General features: G+C 36.0%; 1 protein-coding gene across 17 annotated transcripts in view; it reads right to left on the reverse strand.

Annotated features, from left to right (window-relative positions):
* MYCBP2 (MYC binding protein 2) overlaps positions 1–18294 on the reverse strand; it is a 177415-nt gene that overhangs the window by 120417 nt on the left and 38704 nt on the right. For all 17 annotated transcript variants that reach the window (XM_039551478.1, XM_039551628.1, XM_039551040.1 and 14 more), the window contains exons 5-17: positions 17899–18095; positions 17436–17678; positions 17111–17182; positions 15183–15279; positions 10683–10756; positions 9378–9516; positions 8694–8770; positions 6954–7158; positions 5885–6049; positions 5027–5185; positions 4353–4557; positions 3535–3680; positions 2709–2810 (exon numbers count right to left, since the gene is read on the reverse strand). In XM_039551478.1, coding sequence (XP_039407412.1) covers positions 2709–2810; positions 3535–3680; positions 4353–4557; positions 5027–5185; positions 5885–6049; positions 6954–7158; positions 8694–8770; positions 9378–9516; positions 10683–10756; positions 15183–15279; positions 17111–17182; positions 17436–17678; positions 17899–18095 — 1881 coding nt within the window. The remainder of the gene's footprint in view (positions 1–2708; positions 2811–3534; positions 3681–4352; positions 4558–5026; positions 5186–5884; positions 6050–6953; positions 7159–8693; positions 8771–9377; positions 9517–10682; positions 10757–15182; positions 15280–17110; positions 17183–17435; positions 17679–17898; positions 18096–18294) is intronic.

Here is an 18294-nt window from a genome sequence, read left to right on the forward strand (position 1 = left end):
TTAGCAGAAGCTGTGATGAATACACCTGGCTTTATTTCTCAGAAGGTCACACACCCAACTCAAAAATGCAGAATTGATTTTGAGCCCTCTTCACTGCTTGTCACAGTCACTCATGCATGGAAAAGAGCAAAGAAATATAATAAATATTAAGGAACTTACAAATTTTTAAAAATAGTTTATTTATTATCCCAGACTGAAACATTTCTTTTCCACTATTAATTTAGAGGATCTATTTTTTTTCCCCACTAAAATAGAACTTCTTTCTTGAGTAAAGCAACATGAAAAACTGATTTGAAACAAAGATTATTTACTGCTTAGAATTCCATCGCAGCAACTATAATTTGTGACTCATTTCAAGATAAAAAACAAAGAAATCTTCAGCATAAGCACTTAAAATTTCTGAAGTTACTTGGTGCACTGCTCCTGAGCAGCATGTATACAGGTCCTTTAAAACAGTGGCAGGCTACTTGGATAATGTTTGAGAAATGAGTTAGTTGCTTGCGATAGTAACATTGAACCAGGTCATTGATGTTGCAGCTGTTAATGACAACTACGTCTACTCAGAACATTTAAATTCAGTTTGAATTTTCAGATAAATGCAAATAAAGATGAGCATTCTTATCTTCTTCAATACAAGAGACCACTATTGATCTTGTGAAGGAATTAAATGATTGTCATACCTGCAGACATAACCATCATTTTTTCTCTTAATTCAAGTGGACCACGAGAACATATTTTTTAAATCAGAGGTCACTGTGACTGGAGCTTTGGTAAAGAAGCACAAACAATTAGACTACTTAAAAATCAGTATACTCCCAGCACTTGACTTGTGCTTGTACACCTCTCCCAAACTTTAGTAAAATTAAATATTCATACCTGATTATATAAATCAAGATCTCTAAGTATGTGTAAAACACTGTTCCCAGCTTTATCACAAGAAGTCACTCTGAACCAAACAAATCCTTCTGGACTGGCACACCCACTACCTCCCACAGCCACACAGACATGGGATTTCAATGCTCTTTAGATAGAGAATATAATACAAATGTGTGCAACAAGCTGGCCAAGAGTATCTTTTTAGCTACAGTCCCTATATTGAATCAACTGGGTTGGAAAAGACCTTTGAAACCATAGAGTCCAACCTATGACCAAACACCCCCACATCAACTAGATCATGGTACTAAGTGCCACATCCAGTCTTCCCTTAAACACCTTCAGGGATGGTGACTCCACCACCTCCCTGGGCAGCCCATTCCAATGCCCAGTCACCCTTTCTATGAAGAACTTCTTCCTAACCTCCAGCCTAAACCTCCCCCGGTGCAGCGTAAGACTGTGTCCTCCTGTCCTGTCACTGGTTGCCTGGGAAAAGAGACCAATCCCCATCCGGCTACAACCTCCTTTCACCCATACACCTATAAAACCAACCATAACAATACATTCCTCATACTGTTCAGCTGATCTTTTTTTGCTTTTTGACATAGATGGCATACAGAAGGGATAAGTTTCTCTGGTTCTACTTCTAACCACAGAAAGAGAAGCAAATGTAAATATTTTTCTGCCACTCTTCTTTTTCTTTTAACTGAAATTTACCTCCCAGCTCTGTCATCACTGATGGGCTGAACAGCGGCACCTTTCAATAATGCCTGGGCATTTAACTAGGATTCGAGAAAAAACTGTTAACTGCAACTAATATTTGCCAGCAGCATGCAGCAGCTCTGACATGACCTAAACAAAGGCTTCCTCTCTTCACCTCACAGCTAAAATTAGCCACAAAGATGCAAAGAAAAATAAATATTCCACCCTTTCCCACATGCATAGGCAACTATAAGCTTTCTCTTGTTGTTATTTGTGGTTAAAACCAGCAATTTCTTAATCTCAGTGAAATAAAGACAATTTGTATCACAAGATTCACTGGCACAGTCTAAGAATTAATTGTGACTACAAGGCACATTTTGTATTCAAGTAAAACCAGTATCTAATTCATACAAGAAGAATCAAAGTGGTGTTTACTAACAGCAGGAACTTGAAAGAGCATACATCCCAAAAGTTATTCCTCTTCTCAACACACAATAATCTTAGCAACCACATCATGCTTCAAAAAAATGTTACAATTTATGTCAGTCTAAATTTCTTAAATTTAATTTGACAAGACACTGAGATATTTTAGAACACAAAGAGTGCTGAAAAGTTAAGGTACATTGTTGATTTTCCACACAAACAATAATGAGGTAGATAAAACATAAGAGAATTTTGAAATGTTGCAGTGTTGTTTTGTTTTTTAATTCCATCAATATTCTCCTATTACGCTAATACAGAAAAGTTATAATTTAGTACAGTAATTAGATAATTCATACAATAGGTAAATAGCATGGGACAGGCTTGTAGTCTTTTCATCTCTTCATATAAAAATGTTTTAACTTAAAAAACAATCATTTAACTAGGAAACAGCAAAAAAACCCAAACTGACCTGTGAAAATGATATAAAATGCTCCTTTCCATCATTAAAATTCTGATTCTTATGTATAGACTTTGTTAAACACATATATTTTCCCCGATTTTCTAAAAGCAGGCTACTACATAAGCTACCTATTTAGGTTCTGATTTAGTTTGATTACTGTACAGGCTCACTGGAGGACTATTTTCATTCTTAGAAAGCAGACTCAGAAGTTTCTTAAGCTATTCAAGCCTCTTCTCAGTAAGGCACTCACCTCTTCCTTCTTCCAATCTATGTCTCCTAATTACACGTTGCCGCTTTTCTTCTTGTCGTAGCTGAAGGTGTTCTTCAATATTAACTCCAGGAACAGGGACAGCTAAATAGATTAATAAAATATGTAAAATTATCCTTAAAATCATTATGGTAGCAATAAAACCTAAAAGAAGTTAAGTAAATGAAAACTGAAAACCTACTTACTAGCTACTCTTTACATGGCCCTGACAATAAAAAAAATAAAAGGGATTTGAGTAAATTTGGAGGAGTTCTAAGCTTTATCTCCTCATTTCCTGGTTTTCATGAATCTGACAATTCCAACATCACTGAGTAGTACTTAGGCATATACACATATATATTTAGTTATGTGTTGGCATGGTTTATCTCCATTCTCCTCTAAAAAGTTTCAGAAAGTATTATTAAACGAAGTCTACGACTGTTTATATTTTTTAAAGGTTTTATGTGAATTAGCCAAGTTTTATTTAAAGAATGCTTAAATCCTGATAAGAATATTATAGAAAAATTTTCAGGGTATCAAAAAGGACAAGAACAACTTTGTAGTGTTAACATTAGTATCATAACTGCACAGGTTACAAAGTGGCACAGATGACTATAGTAAGGGTAAGCTTAAAACAGATCACTTAACGGAATGATCCCACTTTGCCAAATCACCAATAAATAAATCTGACTGTTAAGCACCATTTTACCAATATTATACTAAAACAGTCCTGTAATAATAAAGTGTGTAAACAAATGTACTGAGGGGGAAAAAAAGGTGCAATAAGAATGAGAATTAAAAGCCATCTTGCTAATTTTGTATCACTTACCCAGCAAGAGATCTAAAGGTATCATCTCTTTTACAGCATCAAGGATTCCTCTTTGCCTTGCCTCCTGGCCATCCAGTTCTCTAGCACATGCCTTGCAGCAGCCACACACAGCACAGCCTGACTCACCTGAGCCACAGCCACAGATTCTGTAGCGAACAGAGTTGCCTTATCACTATTTTTTATTTTTGTGCATTACTGATGCTTCAGTAATTAAGACATAGATTATTAGATTGTTCTATCTGCAGACATGCAAGCTTTCCTGAGATGAACAGAAAGTACAGCTAGTTTAAATCCTAGCTGCGTTGTATGGTGCCAGGACCACACACTGAATTGATTTCTCAGCTTTAACTTCTCTTCATTTAATTTAGTGTATACCACATGAAAACATAAACAAGGAAACAATGAGCACACAAAATGCTGGAGAAATAGTAATGGTGAAGCAGTGGCCCTCTGCAGCTCAACTAAGAAGTAACAGAAAAAAGTTTGAACAGCAAAGACAAAAAACTTCCATCATAACGACGAAGAATGGTTATCCTGAGCCAGCAGCTCTGTTGAGAGACAGAAATTATAGTGGTGTTCATATCCAACAGCTTCTAGTAAAGAACTACATGCTAAAGTAAAAAAAAAGCTTTTAAAACTAAATCACCTACAGCTACTACAAGCTATTTACAGAAATTTTAAGCCATTTCCGATTTTAAAAGCACATACAACTATATGTTTAGCTATAACGTTACGTAGATGGAAATTTCAACTCAGTTCACATTCAACAAGTGCTTTCCAACACACTGTACCACACACACTTCCACACATTTCCTTACCCTCCAGGTACTCTGTCAGGACGCCCACTACTAACACAGCTGGCTCCATAGCCTGTGCAATCTCCACATACAGTGCACACCATACACTGTTCCAGCTTCCATTTATGCATGCCTGGAGGACACATCATGGACTTCTCATCTTTTTCATCCAGTTCCTCTTCCAGGTCTTCATCCATTGCTGTTGCCATGTTCTCAACTCCAAAACCTTATTAAGATATTGAAATATCAAATAGTTGCTTTCTGAGGCCAACAGAGAGGGTTCTGGTTACCCAGAGAGGTAAGGACAGGTTCAACAGGGCTCTGAGGAACCTGATCTAGCTCAAGATGTCCTTGCTCATTGCCAGGGGGTTGGACTAAATGACCTTTAAATGATCCCCTCCACCTCAAACTATTCTATGTGTCTATGAACAGTGGCTTACTGCTGAAGCTCTGAAGAACACTCACAGATCAGGTTTCAAAAGGACTGCCTGATTTGCCTGCTCAGCCAGCACAGTGACTATCTTGAAACCTCTCTGTGCATGGGCATGCTTGACTTTTTTAAGCACGTTGCATGTATTCAAGCTTTAGCATTGTAATTGCATTTTATAACTAAACGTTTAGCTTTTTTTTCACTTTTGATATTTGCCAGCACACAAAAGAAAAGGAAAAAAAAAAAAAATATCAAGGTTCCACACCTTTTCCTCCCTGGCTCATAGAGCCTGTGTCTCGTCCACATTGCCCTTTATTATTTACTCCAAATGTCCAAACTTCTCCATTCTTCATTAACACACAGGTGTGAGCTTTGCCCATGGCTACTTGAGTCACAAAATGGCCCTTCAAATCTGTTACTAAACCTGTAAGACATAAAACACTTAAATCACATATTGCACTTTCTAGCCAAGAAGAAAACTCAGTGAGGTAACAAAATGGCTAGTGGACACTGACAATTTTTAAATTTATAGCAAGGGAGAAAAACAACAGATATAAAAAACAAGTGCTAGACTAAAAAGTGAAAGGAGAACTAGGCCCAGGCCACCTGTCCTGCAAAGAAAGAAAAGCCAAAAGCAAACCTAAAACTGCTGCAAATCACTTGTTTTGAAAAAGAATTCTAAAGGAGTCATAAAGCCATCGGAGTTTATTTCATTAATATTTTACTTAAACTGTGATGTACAGGATCACCTGCTACCTTATGAGCACAGAAACGTATCAGGCCTGGTTTCTAGCAGCCTTTGTTTGTAGCAAAGCACATCTCATTTCTGTGACTTTTTCCTGTGTGGCCTTCTTGTGTCAGATTAATACCAGTGAATTTTTTTTTCTTCTCCTTAGTGGAAGAATTCATTTGGGTATTTGTCACCACTGATGCTAAATTCTTTTACAGAACTTCAGGAAACTGCCTTTTTCTACCCTTCTGTCATATTTGTCTGAATCAACAGAATGTCAGAAATACATTAGGAAAGTAAGAAATACACAAACATTTTCATGAGCTAAAAACTTCCATACTAATTTCAATTACTCTAGTTGAGAAACCATTTAAAAGACCAATATTAACTTACTTGTACTATCAGAGTAAATGGCATCTTTTCCAAACATGTAGAGTTCTCCATCTTTTGAAATTACAGAACTGCTTCCATTATTGCACGCTGTAGATATGACAATCTTTCCTTCCATTTTGATAATTTTTTTAGGCTTATATGGTTTTGATTGCCGTCTGCTTTTAGCTTTAAATAAAGAAATAAATTACAAGTAAATCTACCAAAAAAACCCCAAAATCATCACAGGGATATTTGTAAGTTTTCAGACTGCTAATGAACAAAACCAAGCAACTAACTATACGTACAATCTCCTGGTCGAATTTTAATTGGATTATACTGACTCCTCTCAAAAAATTCAATGGCAAGCAAAGACATGATTAGATAACTATCTTTTAGAAATGATTCTTCAAGTATTTCAAAACACTTTAATTATTCTTATTAATCTACCACATCATCATCTACCATCTGTTTCCTAAAGTGAAGTATTTAATTCAGTATTACAGCAGATCACAGCTTCAGGGCACCTAAAGCTATCTTTAATTGTCTTACAAAGTCTATTTCAACCTACACACACACCTACAGAAATCGAGAGTAGGAAATGTGTTAATTTTATATTGATGAGGCATTTGTTAGTCTGAACATCAAATTAATCTGTCTTCTCTAATGTCTGAAGATTTCTGCCTAATAAAGCACAGATGATCTGCTTCTACAAATTCTCATCAATGCACCTCTCCATCAGTCACCAAAACACCCATTTCCAAAGCTCAATAAAACAACAGCGAAGAGGCAAAAGTTTGGCTCCACAGTTTTTCAAAGTCCCAGGCACACAGAATGGCCTCTTGACCAAATTTACAACTGTCTTTTCTCAGGACAACTCTAAAATAGTACTTCTACCACACAATCCAAACTGTGGTAAAGCAGAGGTTGGATTCTGTAGCTGGGAGGGGTTTTGGAACTAGTTGTCAGGACTTGTGGCCAGCATAATCTCCAGCACAAATGGCATGCTTACATGTTTCTGGAATTCTTTTCAAATTAAAAACTGTTTAAGAGGCTGTTACCAACCACTGGTCAAGCAAGCAATGATACATACTTGATTCACCATCCTCTCCTTTACTAGCAGAACCTGTGAAGAATATGCTTCCATCCTCAGCAACAAGTAAGGCATGTGAGCCATCATGTCCAACAGAAAACTGAATAATCTTCGGAGATTTTGTGATTGGGAGTTCAACCCACTTGCCAGCTGAAGGGCCACCTTGTTTGATTCCAAGGCTCTGATATTTGCCAGTATAATAAATCTAGGAGAAAAAAGTTTATCAGTTTTAGTTATGCCACAGCACTTCAAGCTTACATAATTCTCAAAGTTGCCTTGTTTTTAAATCCTTTCATTTCAAACCACACAGCACTCTTCCTGACTTTGTTTATGCCATTTCAACATCTATAGCTCAAACCCATCCATTTTGACTTAATGGGGGAAACATTCTGATTAGATCCTGCTTGTTTCAAAATGTGCTTTCTACTGAGCCACTGAGTGAGTTTTCATATATAATTGTTTGGCTAGATGAATTGAACACACAAGAAAGAACAGAAGAAACTACTCAGAGGAAACTAAACATTTAAAACACTTGACAAAAATGTCTGGTCCGTGTAAAGACAAGATGGTATTATAACAATAAAATCAATTTAAAATAACAAATTACTACATATTTTAATATGCTTCAACAGCTTTTAAAACCATTTTTAGTAAATGCACAGTGGTCACTGAGCACATAAATAACAGAAAAATGTATTTCACATGAACAAACATAAAATTACTGACACAAACCAAAAAGTTTCCTTTAGAACCACGCAACTCAACAGTTCTATAAAACTGGTATGTCAACCTATGGAGCACCTAAAGCCATTTTACATTGCCTTATATATTGTACTTCCTACCTTAACAGACAACTTTATACACCAAATCCAGAAAATTTGTTAATTTTATACTGAACAGGCATTTTTGCTAGTTGAATGATCAAGTTAATCTTTCTCCTCCAATGCTGAAGAGTTCTACTTGATCAAATTCTGTTACATACCATCAAATTTTATTCTGAAAAAATATTTATTTGTTAAAATTTTCAACAATCCCACTGTTTTGACAGCAGCAGAGCAAGGCCTTCATTCCAATAAAGCAATACAATTTTGAACATGTGCAAATTACAGACTATGCTTCTAGAAGATAAATAGCATTAGTTTTTCACACTGACACAGAAACACAGTAAATAATGTAAAGAGTCAGTGACAGTATTATTTCTAAATTTCCATAAATATGCAAATGCCTCTAAAAAAGTCTCTACTGAACAGAACCAACACATCAAATCATTAAGAGGAGGTTTAAAGAAATCAACTGAAAAATCTGCACAGGGGATCAATAATTCTGTAAAAGATCCGAAAAAAAATCAGGATGGGATTTAAATAAATTACTATGGTCAGACTGTGGAAAGTTATGAGGTGGTAAAATTTGCAAAGCTGCTAACACAATTTGTAGACAAAAGGCAATTTTGTTTCCCAAATTTAAAACAAAGCCCTTCATTGTGAGACTGACTGTAGAAAATCCTATAAATTCAAGTTATGGATTTCTCAGGGGCTCCAACTATCTGTTTATGCTTTTAAATAACTATTTGCCTTTTATGTTTTAAAGCTGGCTCTGAAAAATATATTTGGATACAGTCATAGACATACATTCTAACACACTGAAAAGGCAAAAAGGAACTATGGAAAATAATGATTAAATTAAAAAAACACAGACATCTATTGGTGCAATTTGCTATTTACCACAGGACATTTTCAGTACCTTTCCACTAGCAGTTTTCATCAGTGCAAACTCTCTCCCAGCACCAAGGACAGCTGATTCCTCATCAAACCCTGTACCTGTGCAAGTAAGATTGTGTTAACTGAACAGTTCAACCAGGCAGTTTTTCAGATCAGTTACCTATGCAACTCTGCTGGTCCATGTAGCTAAATAGGCTTCTTTTTTTATTCTGATAAAGCCAAAAGCAGGCTCGACAAAGCAAAAATACCACAAAGCAAAGGCCAAGTGATATTTTTTCAGAATACCTTCATATATACTAACAATTCTTCACCTCAAATTCTGATGCAAACGTGTTTTCCAATGTGATGCTTTTTTCCTTTTATCGAGTCAGTGGTCCTTGTAACTTGTTAACTTTGACCCACAGCAAGGAGTTCCACAGCTTAACTATGTTTTATAAAGTCCAAGCTTCAAACAATTATATATTTATTATACAACTGAAGGGAAATTCTAGAAAACCATGAGTAGTACTAGACAGAATGGTGGTTCAAAATGGGTGTATGGATTTGACTCTGAGTCAAATAAGGCTTAAACAATTTCAAACACCTCTATGTGTTTATCGTGGAGCTATACCCTCCTGCACATCACAGAGCCAAAGGGAAGGGCAGTGTTCCACCTCCATTGTTTGAATAACAGACTTGTCATTAAGCTTCAAAGAAAAGAACTTACTGATAATGTGCAAATCTTTCTCCAGATCAAACAATGAGATGCCACAGGCATGTAAGCATTTTCTTGCAAGCTTAAGCTGCAGTTCTTGTTGCAATACTGGCTCAGTACTCGTGGCAAATATTCGCACTACAAAGCCATCCTGCAATAAATACAAAAAACCCACTTTATACTGTATAATGAATGCATTAATTTACCAGTCCTAAGTGCATCAACACAGTATTATTTCAGAGTAAACTGTCAGAGGACACATTGATAATGTAACATTTATTATAATGTGACATTTACTACAGAGGAGAAAAGAAGAAGTGGCCATCAGGACAAGCTGAATTAAGTATCTGACACCTTAAACATATATTGAGTTCTATGAAAATGCTATGAGCACTATAAAAGTAGTGAACTGCTGTAGAAATCTTACTTTTGTAACCATTTACATCTATCTTTCAAGCCCTCAACTTCTCCTGATTCAGAACCCAAAATTCTGCATGCAGTGACTGCTGTAAAGAGTATCTAGAACAGTTTTCTGTTTACAAGTCTGGAGTATCTTCATCTGGCCCTGTTTAAAAATCAAAAAATCTAACAGTTTTTCTGTTAGGAGGAAAATGGATTAATTCTGGTTTTCTTACAGTTGATGTTTGGCATCTTTCGACAACTCAGTCTCACCCCCTCCCTGTTTTACAGATTTCTCACTACCAAAAACCACACCAGAACTAAAAACATAGTAACCTTCTGCTGAAAAAAATCATACAATCACCACTATGGTTTTGTCCCTAGTAGGAGCAGTTCTTTGGGCTTCCACAGCTTTGGCCAACAGGAAATTTTCACACAAGAATCTAATGGAATGTAGTATATTTCCTACTGCAATGTAGTATATTTCCTATCTCTTCTATTAAAACTGGCTGAAATGCCCCAACAATTTCCAAAGCAATTACAGGAAATTTTATCAGGAACAAAGTTTATCATTAAGCTTTAAAAAGGTTATCCCACAAAGAGCCTGTAGAACATGTTAGAAAGATATTATCAATGTCTAAGATGTTTTTTCCCTGAAAGAGCAATGGAGTTTTTCTTAAAACTTACCTGAAAAGTTTAAAAATCCATCACAAATCAAAACTGTGTGAACAAATACTAAAATACTGCTTTTTTATGCAGAGATATAGCAGTTTCTCATTATTTCTAGTTACATGGATTTCTTCCTTAGTTGTATTAGTGAAGAAAAAGCCAAACATGAAGCAAAAAGGAAGCTGTAAGTATTATAAAATAAAACCCAGTTGAGAGAAAAATAGTTTGCCCATCATTTGTAAAACTTACATCTCTAGATGCTGCAATTTGATTAATATATTCTCCATCTGTGAAAAGGATATTCTGCCCTTCAGTATGACAATCTGTGAGAGAAAGATGAAGTGCACTGCCATCAGTTTATATTAGCATACATATACACGCTAACCTCTGCTTTTGTCTAATTCATTTTCACTCCAATCAGATTATGAGAGTTCTACTTTGTCTAAAATGAGATCATACATACTGTTCTGATAATGTGTTATTTTACACTAAGACCTCCTGTCTCACCAAAAGCATGTAATTCTCCTTAGTTCCCGTAGGAATTATTACGGCACTTTCCACTGTATGAAATATAAGTGGTTACAGCCCAATATTTAACTGCAAAAACAACCCATTCAGTAGTCACCTGTGAGGCATATTCTAAACTATTATAACACAACTAAATTCAAATTTTCCAGGACTATTGAGTCTCCTTCCCCAAAGACTTTTTTTTATAAAGACCATTATCTTTAAAGAAACGTTTCCTCAGTCCAGCATATAAAAGCTACAGAAGTAAATAAACCATTGTTTTCATGACTGATCTCATTTTTTTCATGATTTATAAATTTCACCAAACTGTTAACTGAAAATCTAGGGGATTTTTGAAAACTATGAAGTATATACTTGAATACATCACTAATTTATTGAAAATAGGTCAGCTAATTCCAAGAAAAATGGTAGGGAAAGAATCCTACCCAAATTAGAAGGGAAAAAAAAGAAAAAGACCACTTTCTCTGCAAGTTTAAACCTGTGTCCCTACACCATTTCTTCTTTCCTTCCTGCTCTGTTGATGGAGCTACTGGCAAAGAGACTGGTATCACATGGTAAGGTGTTTGTCTCATTGATTACATGCAGGAAAGAGACCTCTTCCAAAAATACTACAGGACAGCTACTTTACACTCCAAATATTTGCTTCATAGCCTGAACAAAGATCCAGTATTAGCATTTTATTTAATAACTTTAATGCTAAATGAAGCACAAAAAATGTCTTTCTAGAATAACCAGCAAGTTTGCTGGGTTTTTGCTACCTGCCTGGAGCATTAAAAATAAAACAGCTGAAAACACCCCACAAAACCCATCAACTTGTTTACTTTTTCCTGATATACTGCCCAGTCCAATACAGTATCTTACGAGGAAGAGAATATGCATTAGAAAGCTTTCTGTAATTCTCATATCTGGAAGCAAAGTACCAAAAGTAGACAACCTTCCTTCCCCTTAGAGCACACCCGGGTATGAATCACAGAGGGTACGCAGCAAGCATGATGGAGAATGGCAGCAGCAACGCTGAAGTTTGAAATATTGCTGTCTCAAAAATAATCTCAGATTTAACAACCAGAGGCAGATAACACTACTAATTTTCTATGCTGCAAAGTTGTATTAGTGATAAAACAAAAGAAGTATCAGTAACTGGATGAGAAGTTCCAAAACTAATCTAAATGACATTTTTCTAAAGGTTACAGGAAGTGGGTGAACATTAAGATTCCTTGAATGACTGAAAATTACATGCTCACACAAGCAGAACAGACAAGGAAACAGCACATTCTGGCCACCAGTGGGTCCATATTACATTATTTAGCCTATTGCTTGAGTCATTTCAAGAAGAGCTGAGTCTCCCAGCAAACATTTCTGGGGGTTGTTCCTACAGTAGATCTGTTCAAAGAGGAAATCTGGAACAGGAATGCTTTTGGATTTTTTAATACATGTTCTCCAGAAGATGTCCTAAAAATTAGCACTTGATTAGATAACATCCAGGCCCAGCACTACATATCAAATTAATGGGAAGAGTAAAAAATGGAAGGCAAATGGGAGTATCGAGAAAAACCAGGCCAGTATAGTGTCTCAGTTAGGAAGGAGCTCGTATGATCAAGCCTAAATCTTATTCAGTCTGACTTTGGAAATTACTAAGGAGATGAAGATAACTAAGGCTTCTGTCTGGAGACTGCTATAAAGAGAAAGGGTTTATATTTTACTAAGAATACATAACTACAGACATCTGTTAATCACAGCCTTCTTAGAGGCTTCAAGGGAAGATGACTGTCAAGCACCACTTCCACATTCATACTGCGCATTCTGCACCTGCTAATAATGCAGGCCTTGAGGTCATCTAGGCTACCCTCAGCTAGCAGTACTTTTCACACTAAGGGAATAGTCCTGACCCTAAGATACTAACTTGCAATTTCAAAGAACTATAAAGCCATATACCATGTGACTGCAATTTCTTCAGCTGAAGACAAACTGGTTTAAGGTATGCAGTCAGCATTACTGTTGAGAGAAATGGTGAAGACTAAAACCTCTGTAAATTCAGGTCCAGTCACCTAGTAAATTCTCAAGGAATTCAGACATTCTTTTATGATATATGGGGACTGAGAAAACAGATGCACAACTCAGGTACAGTGTACAAATCTTGGCAAAGGCATTAGATACAAGAATGTTGACACATAGCCTGGTAGTTCCAGATATAAGGCTGGATTTGCAAGATCATCTATCACAGTGAAAAGATTACCCTTCAAAATTAGAAGTCTATAGTTTCAAGAAGCTGATGGATCCTACTGTTTGAGAAAGCAGAAAATAATGTTCCCGTAATTCTCTGACTTTTCTAAGGTCCGGTGACTTCTATCTAGGATCACTTATAACCACATCTCGTACCAAGCTCCTAATCTATGCCTCCCCTGTATGAATAAATTCTAGCACCTTTTTCAAATGTGTTATCACCAGCCCAGGCATTTGAAAGAGATTAATTCCAGATAGAGCCATGTCTGAATACCATACCAACTAGGAGCAAATATTTGCTGTGTTCAGCTGTTAGCAAGGCCTCTAGTTCTACCCAGCATGGCTTTTCAGGACTAGAACAAATTGCAAGTCACCATTTCAGTGGGGTAGCCACTACTATCCAGAGTTATGTACCCACTGAGTTTTCACCAGGTCAGACATCTGCCCCCTACCTTCATTTTTTTTTTTTCCCCCCTAATGGTAAAACAAAATAACTGAAGTGGACCCTTTGGAATTTGTCCTAGGCAAAAGAACAAGGTCATATCTGCTCACAATAACACACTGAGATAAATGTGTAGAAGTGCACAAACCAAAACAGCAAAGCTCAAGGACTGAAATACAAAGGACTGGAGTTACAAAGAACATTTAACATCTACTTTGACACCATCACAAATCACACAAAATGCAACCATGCAAAATAGTTTGAGAAATTTCTGAATGGGTATTCCCAAAGCTGTAAGATTTGCTTTTGCAATTTTTTGAGAAGGCACATTCTCACTTAATTTGTGTCTTTTTTATAGTATAAATACAAGGCAGTCTTGCAGAATGACACTTGTCACTGAGATTTGCAAAAGCAAGCTAACAGCTCCAAAGGGTAGACTTTAAATGTGCTCAAGTCTCTTTCAAGACTTGCATGAATAACACTGATTTGTTTAAAAATGGTTAACATAATTAAGGACATCAAAGAACCCTACTCCTATAAGAAGACACCCCGAGGTGAAGAAAGTTGAAAAATCACTCTGAAAGGCATTTTTTCAGGTCCTTGAATGTACTCTCACTGAAATATGTCATACAGCCCCACAAAGAACACAAGCAGCTTAAAAAGACATCCATACTTTAAGGATGTGCAGAAGGTTGCATGGACTAGATTCAACATTCAGAACTTGTTTAAAAAATTACTATTTGTGTTTTAAAGACAAAAATCCTAGAGAACTTTCCTGAGGTTTCAATCAAATAAGAACCCACTGGTTTCTTATTTTTGTCAGAATGAAACAAAATCTTTCTTCTGATCTACAGAATAAGCCTGTCATTGTTTGACCAAATAGTATTCTTGTGTCCTTCTACTGTTTATGTGAGTAGCTAAGAACAGATGGATTTCACTAGAAGGCCGTGTTCCAGGAACATCCTCCTTCTTTAAACAGACTGATGTTATGAGGCTCCTCCGAAAAAGGCCAACAAAATGAAACCAAACAACCCTCCACAAAACAGACAAACCCCAACCAAAACCACCCAAAATTTTAAAAATCCCCAAACAAATAAACCAAAATCCACCAGCAATATAAACATCAGAAGTATGGTCCATCAGTGTTCATTAACTGCCTTTGCCTTTTGGATATATTTTTACCTTATTAAAAAACCAAATGGTTTTGTTCATAGTTTTTAACTGCCTACATGTAAGAGATCCTGGCAACAGTCATATGTGAGCCAAATAATCCAAGTTCAAATCAGAAAGAAATAAAAATTTTTAGGAAAGAATTTAAGCTCTTGTAGTCTTTAAATTAAGATGATCACATATTCTAAAAATGTTGCAATATTCTTCCAGCAATTGGAGTAAGATGCAAGGCCACTAAGTGAAATACTGAGGCTGGTCTAAAGTAAAGCAAAGTCAAAACCAATGTATCTATGACCTCAAAATCTTTCAGTTTCTCTTCTGCTTGCCTGAAAATACACAGAATATAAACAGCAAACTATACCAAATTTCTCTTATCTGAAGGTTCTTACCTGGCAAAGCAACTGTACCATCTTGTTCTAAAGTTTCAGGGTTTATTCTTACGGCTGTCATACTGTGATTATTCACATCTCTATATAATAAATAGCCCTGGCAAGAGCAAAAAAAATATATATATAGGTATGAAAATGTTCTTAAATATATCAACAGGTGTTAAAAGGGAAAAAATTTAACCATTACTTTAGATACTGTTTTAAAATTCTGGAAACTTTTAACATCAAACAATGCTCAACATTTTTTCTACTAATCAAATTCCACATCAAAAAATGGAAATTTGACTCCCTTCCTCCACTTACTACATGCTGTAGATTAGCATGCTGAAGCTTGTATATAACTTCTGAAGCCCCGCATATTAATTCTGTTACTTAGATCTGTATACAATTCAAAGCCACAGCAAAAACTGGTGGTTTTGTCCCCACTTTTCAAATCAACAAAATAGTCACAGCAATTCCAGGAGGGTGATAGATAATGTTACCCTATAGAGAAGGGCAATCATTAGGGCATATTAATATATCCATTAAAAACCAGATTAAAAAAATATTAACTAACGACTGACTCCCACACTAACACACCTTCTTCCATCGAAAACTACTGGATAAATGAATCTTGGTGTAATGAGAAAAAACAAGCCCACATAAAGTAAGCAGAGAGCATTAAAGCAGATAGAAAAGCTTCAATCTAAAAATAACTAATATGATGAAGTAAAAAAAAATCACTTGAATTTAAGTTAACCAAGCACCTGAAGAGAAATGACACTAAGGACACATTTTCTCTCTTTTATGGACATATAACTAGCTGTAAGTGCAAGTTACACACTTTCTATAAATATAGCCCCAAAATGACACTTGTCCAAACTGCAGTGCCTTTGGCTATAGCCACCGTGTGAGTACATACACCTGTACAAGCACTCAAAAAGCATCACATAAATTTATAGTTATGTACAGGATGTCCAAACATGTAACACTATATAGTGAAACCACATGAATCCTGTTCCTTTCCAAACTTGTAAAACGGGCTCCAGAATGAATGCATCCATGCCCATTTGTTTTGTGCCAGCGTACCTTTTGGTGATCTGCTTTTACATTAAATAAAACCAGGTTCCACATGTGTGTGTGTATATCTATATATATACACATACACACACGGGAACTGCAGTGACAGAACATGTATTTGTAACAAACAATTTCACTTCGAAAGCATGGCAAGGAGTATACTAAAAATCACACTGGGACAATGAGATCACTCAATAGTAAATATACAATAAAAATTGTTCACTGGTTAAAAAATTAAGTGCATTAATTGTTCTCTGAAATACATTTTTTTGGTATGTTTTGAGGGTTTCTTATAATGAATAATAAAGGTGTAAGAAAAAGTGGTTGATATTCCAGAAACCAACTCTAAAAAACCCAAACCATCCAAGTACAGTTAAGTCCACAATGACAAAGTCAACAATTACCTCTAGTTACTGTTTACACGTGCTCAATCCTCCCCCAACCAAAACAGCATTTCCTTATTTTACTGCAGATGTTCTAAAGTCAATTTATTTTCATAAACAGATATTTAAAGTATTTTTTTACATGTTTGTTGGAACAGCACTTTTTTACATCCACTGACATGCTCTTAGAAACACACATGAATTGACTGTACAGTTCATAAACTGATGTGCTAAACCTTCATATTTTGCCAAAGTCTTTACAGTGACAAAGCAAGGACACTTCATTACTCCTTTCTATAGGCCAGTACAATCACAGGCCCATCATCTTCTATAACTTAGGAGCCAGTACCAAGAAATTTATTTTTATAATGAAAGCCAAAGGAATGATAAAATATCCATGTAAGCTTACTCTAAGCCAGGGTCTACTTAAACTACTCATGAGGGATGAGGAGGGCCACACATTTTATGTTTTAAGTATTCACTTACCTGAGCATAGCCTAACCAAGACTTTTTTTCTTTTCTGTTTTTGATGCGGGATGTAGAATTGTATATATGGCCCTGAAAAGCAAAAAACATCCATCATTTAACAAATATTAGAGTGAAAACTCAACACATCTAAATAATGTCTTCAACCATATTGAGAAGTGAAAATTCCAAGAAAATGCTGTCAAATTGTCACAGAAATCATCACAAACTGTAATAGAACTGATGATTAGGTAAGCTATGTAAGATTCTCCATGGAAACAGGACATCATAAAAGTTAAATTAAAATATTAAGTATCACTCATCAGACAAGAAGCAGCCACATTACCCTCACTGTCCCGCTATATCCAGAGCCAATTTTGTAAAGTCCATCTTTACACAAGAGATAGAGGAAAAAACCATCACTCTGAAGTAGGCACTGGTCATCTTCATCTACAGATATTTCTTTCAATGGCCATTTGTGCATCAAGGCTGCCTTCTTTATCCCATTACTGAACCAGTCCTGGATTTGGATTTTGCCCACCAGAACTGCCTGTACACTCCGCTGAAGAGAGTTTAAAATGGTTGGCACCTAAACAGTAAAAGAAATAGTGAGTGAAAAAGATGACAATTTTTAAAATATTGTATTTTCTTTTCTATCTCCAACTCAAGAGAGAAAGAAATACCTACTCATCTCAAAAAAAAAGTGAGGGGAAATAAGGTAACAGAATTAAACAGCAGATCTTCTCAGAACTCATGAGAAGAACTCATTTACATAAATTCCCAGATACAGAGAAGTTTTAGTGCAAAACCTGAATAGTCTGACAAGCATGGCTGCCATTATTGGTGAGGATTGCAGAGATTGCTTGCAACGTCCTTCCTGTCTCTCCCCAGGCAGCCACCAAACTGAAGAGGCAAGCGCAGGAAAGTGCTGTCAAGGACTGTCCTGTACTGTCATTCATTCCCGTGCTACGGACAGTTATTTCCAGAAGCAGCTGGAACAGAGATTCTGCAGATAAAACACACCCATTACACAGACAAGTCACAAAATCATACAAAATAATTTAACTATCAATGGGAAATTAAACTAGGAAAATACATTCCTCAGCCATTATGTTTAGAGCTAATTTCAGACAGAAAAGCATCTTAATTAAATAAACCTAAATTATGCTAAACTTTTCATTCTTTACAGCCAGAAAACAAAGTCT

This window comes from Corvus cornix, chromosome 1, assembly GCF_000738735.6.
Source record: "Corvus cornix cornix isolate S_Up_H32 chromosome 1, ASM73873v5, whole genome shotgun sequence".
Lineage (NCBI taxonomy): Eukaryota > Metazoa > Chordata > Aves > Passeriformes > Corvidae > Corvus > Corvus cornix.